This window comes from Urtica dioica, chromosome 12, assembly GCF_054948205.1.
Source record: "Urtica dioica subsp. dioica isolate 48M chromosome 12, U.dioica_male_clone48M_v1_H2, whole genome shotgun sequence".
NCBI lineage: Eukaryota > Viridiplantae > Streptophyta > Magnoliopsida > Rosales > Urticaceae > Urtica > Urtica dioica.
The window spans coordinates 15,746,538-15,760,137 of NC_142767.1; the positions used below are offsets into that span (position 1 = coordinate 15,746,538).

General features: G+C 44.1%; 2 protein-coding genes across 3 annotated transcripts; one reads left to right on the plus strand and one right to left on the minus strand.

Moving 5' to 3' along the window:
- Window positions 1–142: 142 nt before the first annotated feature.
- LOC149379548 (putative disease resistance RPP13-like protein 1) lies at window positions 143–5,264 on the plus strand. The gene is made up of 2 exons (XM_089603522.1): window positions 143–323; window positions 789–5,264. The coding sequence occupies exon 2, from the start codon at window positions 804–806 to the stop codon at window positions 4,992–4,994; it is 4,191 nt and encodes a 1,396-aa protein (XP_089459648.1). The 5' UTR covers window positions 143–323; window positions 789–803; the 3' UTR covers window positions 4,995–5,264.
- A 313-nt stretch (window positions 5,265–5,577) lies between these two features.
- FY (Transducin/WD40 repeat-like superfamily protein) lies at window positions 5,578–12,113 on the minus strand. Of its 2 annotated transcripts, none has more exons than XM_089603300.1 (17): window positions 11,876–12,113; window positions 11,724–11,792; window positions 11,545–11,649; window positions 11,358–11,453; window positions 11,171–11,253; window positions 11,001–11,072; window positions 10,811–10,908; window positions 10,519–10,578; window positions 10,361–10,421; window positions 10,191–10,278; window positions 10,018–10,081; window positions 9,470–9,548; window positions 9,002–9,091; window positions 8,577–8,665; window positions 7,765–8,297; window positions 6,912–7,157; window positions 5,578–5,922 (listed from the first exon to the last, which is right to left on the minus strand). In XM_089603300.1, exons 1-17 carry the CDS (start codon window positions 11,975–11,977, stop codon window positions 5,851–5,853), a joined length of 2,007 nt encoding a protein of 668 aa, XP_089459426.1. In that variant the 5' UTR covers window positions 11,978–12,113; the 3' UTR covers window positions 5,578–5,850. The 2 variants fall into 2 exon arrangements, with proteins under 2 accessions (XP_089459426.1, XP_089459425.1); XM_089603299.1 differs by having other exon boundaries at window positions 6,912–7,166.
- Between the last annotated feature and the right edge of the window lie 1,487 nt (window positions 12,114–13,600).

Genomic DNA, 13,600 nt, shown 5'->3' on the forward strand with positions numbered 1-13,600 from the left:
GCATTCTGGTCAAATAAAACTTTTCCGTTCTTTATTTAAAAAAAAAATAAATAAATAAAGGTTGGCGACTTTTTTTTTGCCTTTTCATTTTTATAAAGAAAAAGTAAACCGGACTTTTTGACTGATAATAATACTACACACCACAGGAGGAACACTCGGAACAAAATTATATGCTTTCAGAAGCTGAACGAAGAATATGACAAGTTTTCAGTTCTTTTAACCAGATTTCATAAGCTTTGTCTCAGAGCCAACGGTGAGCCTCAATTTGGTTTATGCTTGGCAACTGAGAAAATCTTTCTTTGATCCAAGTTCGGCTCTCTTTGGTATGCGTGTTTCTCTCTCTCTCTCTCTCTCTCTCTCTCTCTCTCTCTCTCTCTCTCTCTCTCTCTCTCTCTCTCCCACGATCTATAAGCTGCTTCATTAGCTCGAGTTTTCTTTTGTTCCCAAAGGTCATGAAATATAATCCAGATAGTTTCTTTACTTTTTCAAAAAAAGACATTCAGGAGCTCAGATGTATATGATCTTAAATACTGTTTTGATTTTCTTTTTCTTTTTTTTTACAAGAAAGAAAAAAAAAGTCATCTTAAATGATCAGAGACCTCTTTTTTGAGAATTAGTTCTATGAAGAAATTGGTAAAATATACATGTCACTGTTTGTTAATTTTCAGTCATATTACCTTACAACTATTATCTTCTGTTACTATCAATCATTTCTCTAGAAACGGGCAGTGGTGCTCATGAAGTACAGTGCAAGGCATAATCAGATACGTTTCAAATGGCATTTGCAGAGACAGACATTTGAGATGGCAATAGGAGAGGCGTTTCTCTCTGCCTTCCTTCAAGTTCTGTTCGACAGATTAGCCTCCAACGAGTTCATGGGCATGCTGTTCGGGAAGAGCTACGGCGAGCTGCTCGAGAAGCTGAAGATCACGCTTCTGACGGTCACGGCGTTGCTCGGGGACGCCGAGGAAAAGCAGTTCCACAGCCCCGCGGTGGTGCGGTGGCTTCACGCGGCCAGGGACGGGATTTACGATGCGGAGGACTTGCTCGACGAGCTCGCCACCGAGGCCCTCAAATGCCGTTCCAAGGTCGAGTCTTTGCTGGACCGCGAGGCTTGGAACAGCTTGACCGCCCGGGTTTCGTCGACCCTCACTCCTTCTTCGAGCGGGAAGAGCGTCGAGTCTCGGCTCAGGAAGGTCGTCGAGCGGCTCGAGCTCGTCGCGAAGTACAAGAACGTGCTCGGCTTGAGGGAGCGGGTCGGGGACGGGTCGGCGGAGCGGAGGCTCGAGACGACTTCTCTCGTGGACGAGGGCTCGGTTTTGGGGAGGGGCGGGGATAAGGAAGCGGTCGTGGCCGCGTTGCTTGCGGACGAAGGTAAGTGCGATATCGGGGTCGTCCCGGTAGTCGGGATGGGCGGGATCGGAAAGACGACCCTGGCTCAGCTGGCGTACAACGACGAGAGAGTTGTCGGGCGGTTCGAGATTAGGGTTTGGGTTTGCGTGACCGAGCGGTTCGACCCGGTGAGGGTGACGAGGACTATTCTCGGGTCGGGTGGTTCGAGAAGCGACGCTGATCGTGACGAGGGATTCGACTCGCTTCAGGTCCGACTGAGTAAGAAGTTGGAAGGGAAGAGATTTCTTGTAGTCTTCGACGACGTTTGGGGAAAGAGAAACGGGGACTGGGATCGTCTGTGGAAGCCGATGAGGTCGGGAAAGAGAGGAAGCAAGGTGATCGTGACGACGCGGAACGCTGATGTGGCCGCGAGCTTGGGCACGGAGCCAGCTCATCGCCCGAGACGGCTCTCCGACGGGGATTGCTGGGAAATTTTCTCCCGCCAGGTGTCCGAGGGCGGTGTCGCTCCGAGCCTGAAGAGCGTCGGAGAAAAAATCGTGAAGAGGTGCGAAGGCTTGCCTATGGCTGCCAAGAGGCTCGGCGTTTTGTTGCGCTCCAGAAGCAGAGAGGACGAGTGGAACGACGTGTCGAGCCAGAGGATTTGGGATTCACCGAGCGAAGAGAGCGACATTCTCCGGACTCTGAGCCCGACCTATCTCCACCTTCCTTCGCATCTCAAGCAATGCTTCGCGTTCTTCGCTGTTTTCCCTCCGGGACACGAATACGACAAAAGCTCGCTCGTCTCGATGTGGATGTCAGAGGGGTTTCTACGCCAACCAAAGGGGAAGAAGAGGTTGGAAGAAGTAGGGGACGAGTATTTCCGAGAACTCGTGTCGAGGTCGGTCTTAGAACCTTCCGTCGACAACCCTTCGAGGTTCGTGGTTCACGGGCTTCTAAAGGAGTTGGCCGATTTCGTCGCCGGGGAGTTCTGTTTCAGATTGGAGGAATTGAGTGAAGATGGGATCTTCGAGAAGGCTCGCCACTCGTCGTATATCCGTGGAAACCGCGACGAACTGACGAGATTCGAGACATTTGACCGGGTCAAACACCTCCGCACGTTTCTTCCGCTGGATCCGATGATAGACAACATCGGAGTCAGCTATTTGGCCGACAATGTCCCTCGTGAGCTTTTGAAAAAGCTAAGGTACCTGAGAGTGCTTTCTTTCAGTTCCTGTCGCCTCACAAAACTTCCGAATGCGATCGGCAATCTGAAGCATCTGCGCTACTTGAACCTCTCTCGCACCGCCATCAAAGTTCTACCCGAGTCCACAAACGAACTCTACAACCTACAAACGCTGGACTTGTCACAATGTCGAAACCTCACAAAGCTACCGTCGAAAATGGGGAACTTGAAGTTCCTTCGGGATCTGTTTATCAGTGGGACTCGGTTGAGGGAAATGCCGTTACAGATCTGCGAGCTGCGGAATCTCCAGAAACTGTCGAATTTTGTAGTGGGCGAAAATTCCGGGTCGGGAATCAAAGATTTAGGCGGTTTGTCGCAGCTTCGGGGGTCGCTCCAGATCTCGGGACTAAAGAATGTCGTCGGTTTCATCGACGCGGTGGAGGCTAATATGAAGGAGAAACGAGAACTCAGTTGTATAGTGTTTCAATGGAATAGCTTTGACGATTCGTGTGCCGACGATTCGTACGAAGAGGAAGTGAATTTTTTTACACAGCATCGGGACGTTAGCACGAGGGGTTACAAAAGCAAGAGGTTCCCGACTTTTCACGAAACTGTGAACGAGTACGACCAGGACTCGGTGGGGTCGGAGCACGAAGAGAATCCGAGGGACGAGAGAGCTGAAACGCTGGTCCTTGAGATGTTACAACCTCACACTAACATCACAAAAGTCACGATTCGAGGCTACGGCGGAGTGACATTTCCGAAATGGATAGAGTCTCCTCTGTTTTCCCAAATCAGGTTCCTGAAGCTCAGTAACTGCAAAAAGTGTACCGATCTTCCAGCGATCGGGCAACTTCCTTCACTAGAGGACCTCGTTCTCGAAGGAATGGAGAGAGTGAAAAGGGTCGGGGTTGAGTTCTACGGGGATGAACAGCCGCTGAACTCACCTTTCTCGTCTCTAAAGACGCTGAAGTTTGACAACATGATGAGCTTAGAGGAGTGGCTTTCTTCCGGGACTAAAAACGGCGGAGAAGACTTCCCTCGGCTCGAGAAGATCGAAATGCAGAACTGCCCGAAGATAAGGAGGTTCCCGGTAGGCGTGGGATTCCCGAGCCTTCTCGAGCTTTCAGTATGGGCGTGCCCGAACTTGAAGGAACTTCCGGGCAGTTTTCCTTCCCTGACAATGCTCGAGATAGACGGGTGTCGGGACATGACCAAACTCCCAGACCTTCTCTCGATTCGCGATCTGGAGCTGAGCAACTGCGACGCAGCCACGGTGCAAACCATACCGGGGCTCGATTCCCTCTCCTACTTGAGGCTCTGCCAAATCCCGAATCTCACCCGTCTCTCCGACGAGTTCTTCGAGAGCCTGACAGCTCTCGAAGAGCTGCACATAGCAGACATGAGTGACCTCGGGGCTTTGGCCGACCTGCAAAAAATCCGGTCCCTCGAGCGAATGGAGATCTCAGGGTGTACGGTTTTGGAGGAGCTTCCTCGGAGCCTGAGTGAGTTCTCGGCTCTGAAGGAGTTGAGGGTCTGGGCGTGCCCTTCGCTCGTGTCTTTCGCTGCGACGGGTTTGCCTTCCACTCTCAAAGGCCTAGAGATTAGAGAGTGCGAATCCCTTCAGTCCCTTCCCGACTTGAAATCCTCATCGTCGCTCGAGTACTTGATCATCGAAGGCTGTTCTTCCATCACGTCTTTACCGTGGGACGAGCTTCCACGCACGCTCAAGGAGCTCGAGATACAAGGCTGCGACAGACTAGAGTCCATCACAAAAGAAGAGACGACGATCAACGAGGGCTCTCTCGAGATCTTGACGATCGCAGGTTGTCGTTCGATCACCGGATTCCACTTGCCCGGCTTCAGTCTCAAAGAGCTCATCGTGCACGACTGCCCGAGCCTGACCCGGCTGCCCGACGGCCTCCGCAGCCTAGCCCACCTCGACCGCCTCGAGATATCAGACTGCCCGGACCTCGTGAGGTTCCACGATGCGGGCCCGCCCCGGTCTCGGGCCTGGGCAGCGCTGAGGACCATAAGACTTTCCAACTTATTGGGCCTCGAGTCCCTTCCGGCCCGAATGCACGCCCTCGCGTCCCTCGAAGCCCTGTCCCTCGAAAGCTGCCCGAACGTCGCGGAGTTTCCTGAGGGCGGTCTTCCGGTCAGCCTGGTGTCGCTGTCGGTGCTCAACTGCGAGAATCTTCGGCCGTCGTTCCGGTGGGGCCTGCACAGGCTGACCCGCCTCGCTGAGCTGGCGTTCGGGGGCTGCGGCGGGCTGAAGGAGTTCCCTGACAACTGGCTGCTTCCGAACAGCCTGTCGTCGCTTCAGCTCCAAAGGCTCCCGAACCTCGAAAGCCTCCCGAAAGGGCTCCAAAACCTCTCCGGACTCGCCAATCTCGAGGTTTGGGGTTGCGACAACCTTCGCACCGACAAGGACCAGCTTTCCATGCTTCAGAAATTCGATCTCTGGAACGTACTGTAACTTCATAATTTACCATCAGTTTGTAAGTTTTTATTCTTTATCTTCGTGGAATATTTGGCTCTTGGTTTCCTGTGTATCTGAACATGTTTGTAACTGTATTGAATTCGAATAGAGATAACAGAGAAATTTTTTATATTTTGTTTTCATTTTATTGTCGTTTTGAACTTAGGATGCACCTGGTTCTGTGAAGTTTTTGAAGTCTTAACAATAATGTTAAGCTAATGTCAGAATCTCCACATTCTACAAGGAAATCAGATTTTTATTTTTATTTTTATTTTCTAGTAAATGGATGGAAAAGATACGCTTATTAGCGCTTTTACAGAATATTGAGTTCAAAGAGAAATACAGGCCAAGATATGACCCACCTTTCCGTCAAATAAGACCCATGTTTTTATTTTTTTTATAAATATTTTTCTTTGGTTTGGGATGCAAACAGGAGATGCATTGTTTATTTTGTAACATAATTTGATATATTATGCTCTCTTAAAAAATATTTTGTGACATAAATTTGGATACTCGGGTTATTTAGCAGGTAGTGTAAATCTTCCGTTTTTTTCTTTCTTGTCCGTTCAAATATTCCAAGTAAAACACAAGCATGCTTCAGATTTAAAACTAAATAAAATACATTAGTTCAGACTATGAAAATCCATAAACAAAGAAAGATTATAATATTCTCAAGCATAAAACGCCATACTAATTCTAGACACTAAACCGCAACCGATATGCTAAGAAAAGCGAGAGAGAAAAATACCAAAAAAGAAATTATAGGATGTGTCAAGATGTTAATAGTAAACGTGCAGATTCTGACGATTAAAACAAGTCAGTTATTTTACAGACCTAACATTCAACAAGAAGACTATTGAGGTTGTTGACCGTGAGGTGGTGGCCCTTGCGGCGGAGGTGGTGGCATACCTGATTGACTCCCAGACTGAAATGAAGAAAAACACGAAAACGATATGAAAAATATATACATATCTATGTATTTAGATAGATAGATGGTTTGGGTCTCTAGAATTATGTCTCATAGTCAGTTTTGTCTCAGTAGATTTTGTTTACATCCCAAGTGGTCAAGGAGTCATTAAAAAGGTAAGATCTATTTCCAAAGGAGTCCAATTTGGAAAGTGAATGATACACATGAAGCAGAAGGCAAATTGATGTGTATATTCCAGTAAATTTATGGTGACTAATCTTTTGTTCTAGCAGCTATACACATATTTATGTATTAACATGGTAAGAAGTAAGAACACTGGCAATGTCAAGTGGTACAGTCTTCCTTGGAAAGAAAGCAAGCAATTATTCCAGTGTTTATGGATAGCCTAGTACAACTTGGGTGTGATTATAGAAGGAGAAAAGGGTCTCTTGAAAAAGAGACTTAAAGAAATAAAACAAGATTGACCCTGAAAGGAAAAAATATGCTAAATAACTAGAAAAGCCTATGTCATATTTCTGTATTAACACGGTAAGAAGTAAGAACACTGGCAATGTCAAGTGGTATAGATTACACTCTTCCTTGGAAAGAAAGCAAGCAATTCTTCCAGTGTACTTATGGATAGCCTAGTACAACTTGGATGTGTTTATAGAAGGAGAAAAGGATCTCTTGAAAAAGAGACTTAAAAGAAATAAAACAAGATTGACCCTGAAAGGAAAAAATATGCTAAATAACTAGAAAAGCCTATGTGAAAAATCACTGAATTCCCTACCACACACACACACACAAAACAAACTAAAAATAAATTAATAAATAACTTAAAAAAAAAAAAACTCCTTAAGAGCCCAGCCAAATACATTGTAAGACTCTTTAAATGACAAAATAGACCATCATATGATACTATATCTATTATCGCATTTTTTCCCCTTTTCTGCAACAGATAACAAAAGAAAAAGGGAAATTGAGAAGCAGAGATGAATGTTGAATACCTGGTATGGATTGTACCCCGGCATCATGGGCATTTGTCCAGGTGGGCCTCGGTTAAAAGCACCACCCTGCTGCTGATACATTGGGGGCCCACTTGGGTTTGGTGGGCCCTGCATGTTTGGCATGGCATTTCCGTAACCGCCACCCTGTTGAGGTTGCCCACCCGCACCGGAGTGCATTGGGTTCATGCCCATATAATGCCCTTGACCCATTTGCGGAGGAGGAACACCCATCTGATTCATTGAGCCCTGCATCCCCTGAATTTTAAATAATAAAAAAAAAAAAAAAAAAAAAAGAGAGAGATCAGTTACAACTTATAGAAACACTTGCTGCAAGAGAAAACCTCTTCACTTCTAGCGAATCATCCTAATCAATTCAGAGTTCCGAAATTAGTACCTTTACGTCTCATATAAGAAACCAAGTTCACAAAAACCAAGAAGAATACAGATCAAAAGCTCATATGGATGTTTTCACAAAGAAATCTGACTAGAGAATACGTGCTGAACCTAAGAAGAAACGGCATCCGTAACAGGCTTTTCCTCTAAATAGAACCTCTTAAATTATTTTTATTAATTTTTCTTTTCAGGCTAATCCTGTATAGATGTAACACTCCCACCTATCAAACCTAAATAATGGTATTCATTAAACCAAATCATGCAAATATAGGAATGCCGCACAGGAAATCAACTGACTGACGCAGGAAGAAAGGACAAAGGCCTCTAAGCCTATCATATCCGTTATCCAAATCCTTCACTTGCAAATTATGGGCAGGTTTCATACATTTAAAAAAAGAAAAATATTCATATCGGAAGATAAGGAGAAATAATAACAAGCGTGTATTAAGATGAATCATACCATTGGACCGGGCCCCGGAGGCCCAGGCATGGAATGTGAGGAAGGCATAGGCAAAGATCCCGGGATCGACGATGGCATACCATGCGGGGGCATCTGGGGCGGTGGGCGAGGCAAATGGGGATGAGGGAGCAAGGGCATATGCGAGGGAGGCTGTAGTTGTTGCATAGGCATCGGGACTTGCATTTGCTGTGGGTGTCCTTGGTGAAGTTGTTGGTGTTGCTGTAGAGGAGGCATGTGTTGAGGATTCTGCTGATAGGGTTGCTGCTGATTGGGAGCCATGAGCGAGGGATGAGGACCGGGCGGAAGAGGCGGAGCCCCTAAAGGCATCATGACCGGATGATGCTGTTTTTGCTCTCCCTGGCCCGATGAATCGAGTGATGGAATTGATAATGGCATCGCAACTCCGACGCCGGGAATGTTGCCTTCAATTCTGTTCAGCCCGGGAGGGAATGGGCCAGGAGTTGTTGGACCTTCGGGCCCCGGAAAGTTGCCTGGGAATCGGCCAGGAAGTGCAGGATTTTGGTCACCAAAACCTGAGAAGTAATCAGTTATGAAGATTTACATTAAACGCAAATTATTATAGTTTTTTTGGTACACTTTGTTAGGAAAACTGATTTTAGCCAAACATATCATGCAAATGCATGAATCACATGTTATCTTCTGTTTTCTACCAACTAAATACCCTTTAAGAGAAGCATCAATGCCTGCATTGTGACTTTACCGGATGCCAAAGTTCTAACCAAACATAGCATGTAATATTTGATAAGAGCATGAAATGAAGTAAATAATTACGGAATTCATAAAGGGGTAACCTTGATTCTGGCTGGGATTAAATTTGTCACGACCACTGTCCCCAGGTCTGTTTCTGCACCAGAATTTTGTCATGTGATCGTTGCTGCCACTGCAAGAAAAGAGAAACAAAAGTTCACAAATGGAGAAATTTCATAGTATTAGATAAAATATAATAAATACTTCTTGCTTGTAACAAATGTTTTTAGCAATTTAGTAATAAATTAACCAATAATAGACAGTGCAGGTGCAGTAGCATGGTTGTTCGAATCCTAATCAAGCTTTTTTCACTTTCGTTTTGGGGATGTGTAATGATTGTCTAATGTGAATTTGTTGTACAAAACCTCAGTAGAATTTCTATATAACTAAAATAGCGTAACTCATTGATATACATATAACTATTGTCACAACACAAGATTATCATATCAAGAACAAATAAAATGTTCACCTGCAAAGAAGATATCCTATAGGATGCCATGCAAGATCCCACACACTGTTGTCATGTGCATTCGGAATTTCAATCTGAGGAGTATCATGCCTGTGTATCAGAATGAACAAGTCATAAGACTGGACATCATTCTAAAATTACTATCAAACTCTAAAGAACTCTACAGGAGAAATTCAGTAGTAAATAGTTTACCAGACTGGTATATCAAGCAAGACCATGAACACTCACAACCAGAGACACTACCTTAATTAGATACATCAAAAGTAATAAACGAGTAGAATGCATGCAATAACTTCCTATTTGTTTTTACTTTTCCCCTTCAGTATTCTGTCTGCTAATTATTATACAGGAATATACCATTAAAATAACGTGAGATAGATTTCCATACTGAATCTAAGGTTGACAATGAAAGCTCAAAAGACTAACTGATCATAATTAGCATAGTTTTTTAGTGAGATAATGCATTACCCTACAAGCCAATGAAAGATGGATCCATCATAACTCCCACTGACAAAATATTCTTCATGGAAAGGATGCCACGCCAGAGCTAGCAATATGAACAAAGAATTATTATTATTACAGAAATCCAAAATATACTTGCACAAGATCCTGATAAAGAAAGAGTGGAACAAAATTTTCTTTTCTTTTTTTTTCTAAAGCCTACAGTTTTGAATTAGACAAATGCAACTTAGTTCTGGAAATAGGTGTAAAGCTTACAGCTATAGTACATAACTTAGGTAGCACCAAAGATTTTACTTCAACTAGTGATCAAGACCTTCACGTATGCCAGCTCTTAAATTTCTTTCTTTTCTTCTGTTGATCATCAATCTAAACACGGCCTATCAAACTATTTTATTCTTCTGACTAATATTCTAAACTAAGCAGAAATCTGGGTCTATGATGCGGAGGTAAATTTATCGAACAAAATTTTAATTTCCCTACTATAATAGTCCACGCAACCACATCAATAATATTCTTTAAAATAAAAAATACAAAGAAAATGATATGCCACTAACCGGTTACATCTTTCCGATGTCCACGAAAAGATTCAAGCTCCTTCATAGCCCTAATGTCATACAGCTGCAAATTCGACAGCAAGTCCACGAGAATCAATTATAAAGTGAAGAGGGAAAAAACTCTAAAGTTCAGTTAAATCGATGTAAAACAGAAAACGGTAGGCCATGTGCACCTTGATGATCTGATCCTTTGAAGCTGTTAGTACCCAATTACCATTTTGGTTCCATTTGACAGAAAGAACTACAGTTTTATGGCCATGACTGCAAAATAAATTCAAAACGTTCTAAAGGAGTCCCATAGAATAAACTATTGCATGCCGAAATAATTAAGCCCGTAACTTACAAAGAAGCAAGCTCTCTCCCCGATTTAGCATCCCAAAGTTTTACAAGGCTGTCTTTCCCACCTGAGGTACACAAATTCTCACATCAACGAATTCAGATACCAGTCCATATAAGTGTCCTACAATACACATATCTTCATACAAGAACTTTTGGACGCACCTGAAACAAGTAAGGACTTTGTAGGGTGCCAGTCAACACTCTTCACATCCCAACCATGGCCTGCCTGAGTTCAAACCCAACAATAAACTTCAACGGTTACTTTATGAGCACTTTATATGATCTAAACAAGAACTTTACAGCAGCATATGGTGAGCACATGCATACACACGAACAGGGTCGGATCCTGATTTTAAGATGATGGATTATAACAGGTAAATCTACATAGTAAATTACCCATCTAACCAGAAAATATCCTCATTGCCACATCTCTTAAGTATTCGAATCACTTTACCGGTTAAAGAGCGCTCTTCTACGCACCGACCAAAGTCCCAAACTTTGACCGTATTATCGTCGGAACAGGAACAGAACTTCAAGTCCGTCTTACAAAAGCTGTTTGCAAAAGATCTTTATCAACACGCCTGCGGTCGCATGGTCACGCAAAAGTTACGCGCAAAAAAAATATATATATATATATATATGACCTCAAGTCCCGAACCGACTCTCTATGAGCATTTTTAGTGGCTTTCACATTATTCATGTTGTCCTGCCAGTACCTAACAATTTATACCACGCGCACACAACATCACAATCAGCAAATAAAAAAGCACCAGAAACAATTCAAACTATATTAAGTACAACCCAGTACGCTTACTTAATCGTACCCCCGTCATCTCCAGAGACCATATAGTTGTCATTGTGACTCCACACCATAGACCTGATTGCTTGATCATGGGCCTAAATATCAGGAAAAGAATGAATTTGTAATATAAATAAATAAAAGACTAGTCACAACACATAATCCAGAATCGATGAAGAACAAGATAAACAGTATACTCTACCTGAAGGATCATTTCAAAATTAAAAGACTGTCCATTCCACAATGTGAATTCCCCACTCTGCGACCCGGTAATGAGGCGTCTTCCAGTCGGAGTCCACTTCGAGCAGCAAAGCAGAAATTCAGAAGACAACATGACCAAAAACAGACACACACACACACAGAAACACTCAACTCTTCAAATCACATACCAGGACCCGATTGATCGAACAACGGTTCTTATTCAGGGAAGTGTGTACGAATTTCGCTGCGAAGCTCGTCGATGGATTATCCGAATACGCCACCGTAGGCAATACCTGTGAGAAGAACACACGACAAAGCGTAATCAGAAGACGAGAGAGAGAGAGAGAGAGAGAAACGAAGCACGGACATCAATGGCCGCCGCTGGAGTGGGCTGCAGAATCGTCCTGTCCCTGGAATCTCTCTGGAACATCCGAGTCTGAGGAAAGAATGAAAACAACGCATCGAATCAGAGACTCGAAGAACAAAATGAAAAATGCGAAACGGAATCGAAGAGCTTACCTGAGTGTAGCGGATAACCGTGTTGGTGTAGTCCACGGCTCTTCTCTGAGTGAGCTTCCGCATCCTTTTCGCGGCGAAACCGTCATTATCGCCGCCGTACATTATTCTTCTTTGTCTCTCATTCACGGCTCTGAAAACTTGCTTTTCAGCCGGACCGAAGCACGAATTGAAACTCGGAGACGCTGGAAATTGCGGTGTATAGCGATCTTTACAGTGGCGAGGGCAGTGCACAAGTAGAAAATCGTTTTTAGGGTAGCTATTTGAAATGTTTTATAAAAAAATGTGGTTAAAATAATCATATTAATTATTATACATAAAAAGATAAATAAAAGGTTAAATGGTATAAATAAGTAAATTGCCCTATTTGTCACCAATTTGATAACATTTTTACTTTCCACCAAAAGACTAATTTGGCCTAAAATGTCACCGATATTTCAACAATGTTGACATCTATGCCATCTAATAGTGGACAACGAAAACCTTATTGTCGAGGAGATTACCAGATTTTTTTCCTCGCTTTTCTCAGCGCAACCGTCCGCTACGATAGAATGGGATGAGGTTTTGTGGCAGCCTATCGACTTAGAGAGCGCGGGAGAGCTGTCAAGACCTTTTACAGAGGAAGAAATTAAGGAAGGTGTCTTCGGTTGTGCTCGAGGTAAGTCTCCGGGGTCCGACGGCTTCACCATTGATTTTTTCCAGACTTTTTGGGACGTGCTCAAGGCCGATCTTGTGAAAGTTTTCGCAGAATTTTGGACCAGCGGGATAGTCAACAATATCACCAACGAAACTCTTCTTTGTTTGATTCCTAAGAAGGTAAACTCTAGCAAAGTGAAAGACTTTAGACCCATAAGCCTTGTCACTAGCCTCTATAAAATTATCACGAAAGTTTTAGCCAATAGAATCTCTTCGGTGATGGTTGAAACGATCAGTGAAAATCAGGGGGCATTTGTTAAAGGCCGCCAAATTACCGACCTGATCCTTATTGCCAACGAGGTTGTGGAAGAAACCAATCGAGCGTGTAGAAAGGGAGCGGTCCTAAAGCTGGATTTTGAGAAAGCATACGACAAGGTTAGTTGGACCTTTTTGGACTTCGTATTGGAGAAAAAAGGCTTCGATGCTCGGTGGAGAAGTTAGGTTAGGGGTTGCGTTGAGTCGGTTTCGTTTTCGGTGTTGGTTAACGGAAAACCTCGAGAAAAATTTGTCGGATCGAGAGGCATTCGTCAAGGGGACCCCTTATCCCCGTTCCTTTTCGTTATAGTAGCGGACGCTCTTTCGCGTCGTATCTCTAGAGGTGTGGATAGAGGTTGTTTCAAGGCCATCGGGATCGGTTCAGGGGCTGTCAAGCTGTCCCACCTTCAGTTTGCGGATGATACGTTGGTTTTCGGCGATGCTGACCCGTCGAATTGGGTTTCTCTTTTTTCTATTGTTAAGGATTTCTGTTATGCCTCGGGGCTGTCCATTAACATAGAAAAAAGCAGTATCGTTGGAAATAATTGTTCAGAGGTGGAGATTACAGCGATCGCCGGGGCTGTGGGCTGCCAAGTTGACAGTTGGCCGATCAGTTATCTGGGTATGCCTTTAGGGGATAGCCCTATAAGGAAAAGTTTTTGGGACCCGGTGCTGGCTAAGGTGTCCACAAGATTGGTCGGATGGAAACGGGGTTTTCTTTCGAAGGGAGGAAAGATGACGCTTATTAAATCGGTTCTTTCAGCCTTCCCCACTTAC

What these genes read in the sequence shown, in the direction of transcription:
- LOC149379548 (XM_089603522.1), top strand. Translation starts at nt 804, where the DNA reads ATGGCAATAGGAGAGGCGTTTCTCTCTGCCTTCCTTCAAGTTCTGTTC.
- FY (XM_089603299.1), bottom strand. Translation starts at nt 11,977, where the DNA reads ATGTACGGCGGCGATAATGACGGTTTCGCCGCGAAAAGGATGCGGAAG. An exon ending in GTTCGATCAATCGGGTCCTG is followed by an intron (nt 11,454 to 11,544) that starts GTATGTGATTTG and finishes TGCTGCTCGAAG; the next exon opens with TGGACTCCGACTGGAAGACG. An exon ending in ATTTTGAAATGATCCTTCAG is followed by an intron (nt 11,254 to 11,357) that starts GTAGAGTATACT and finishes CCTGATATTTAG; the next exon opens with GCCCATGATCAAGCAATCAG.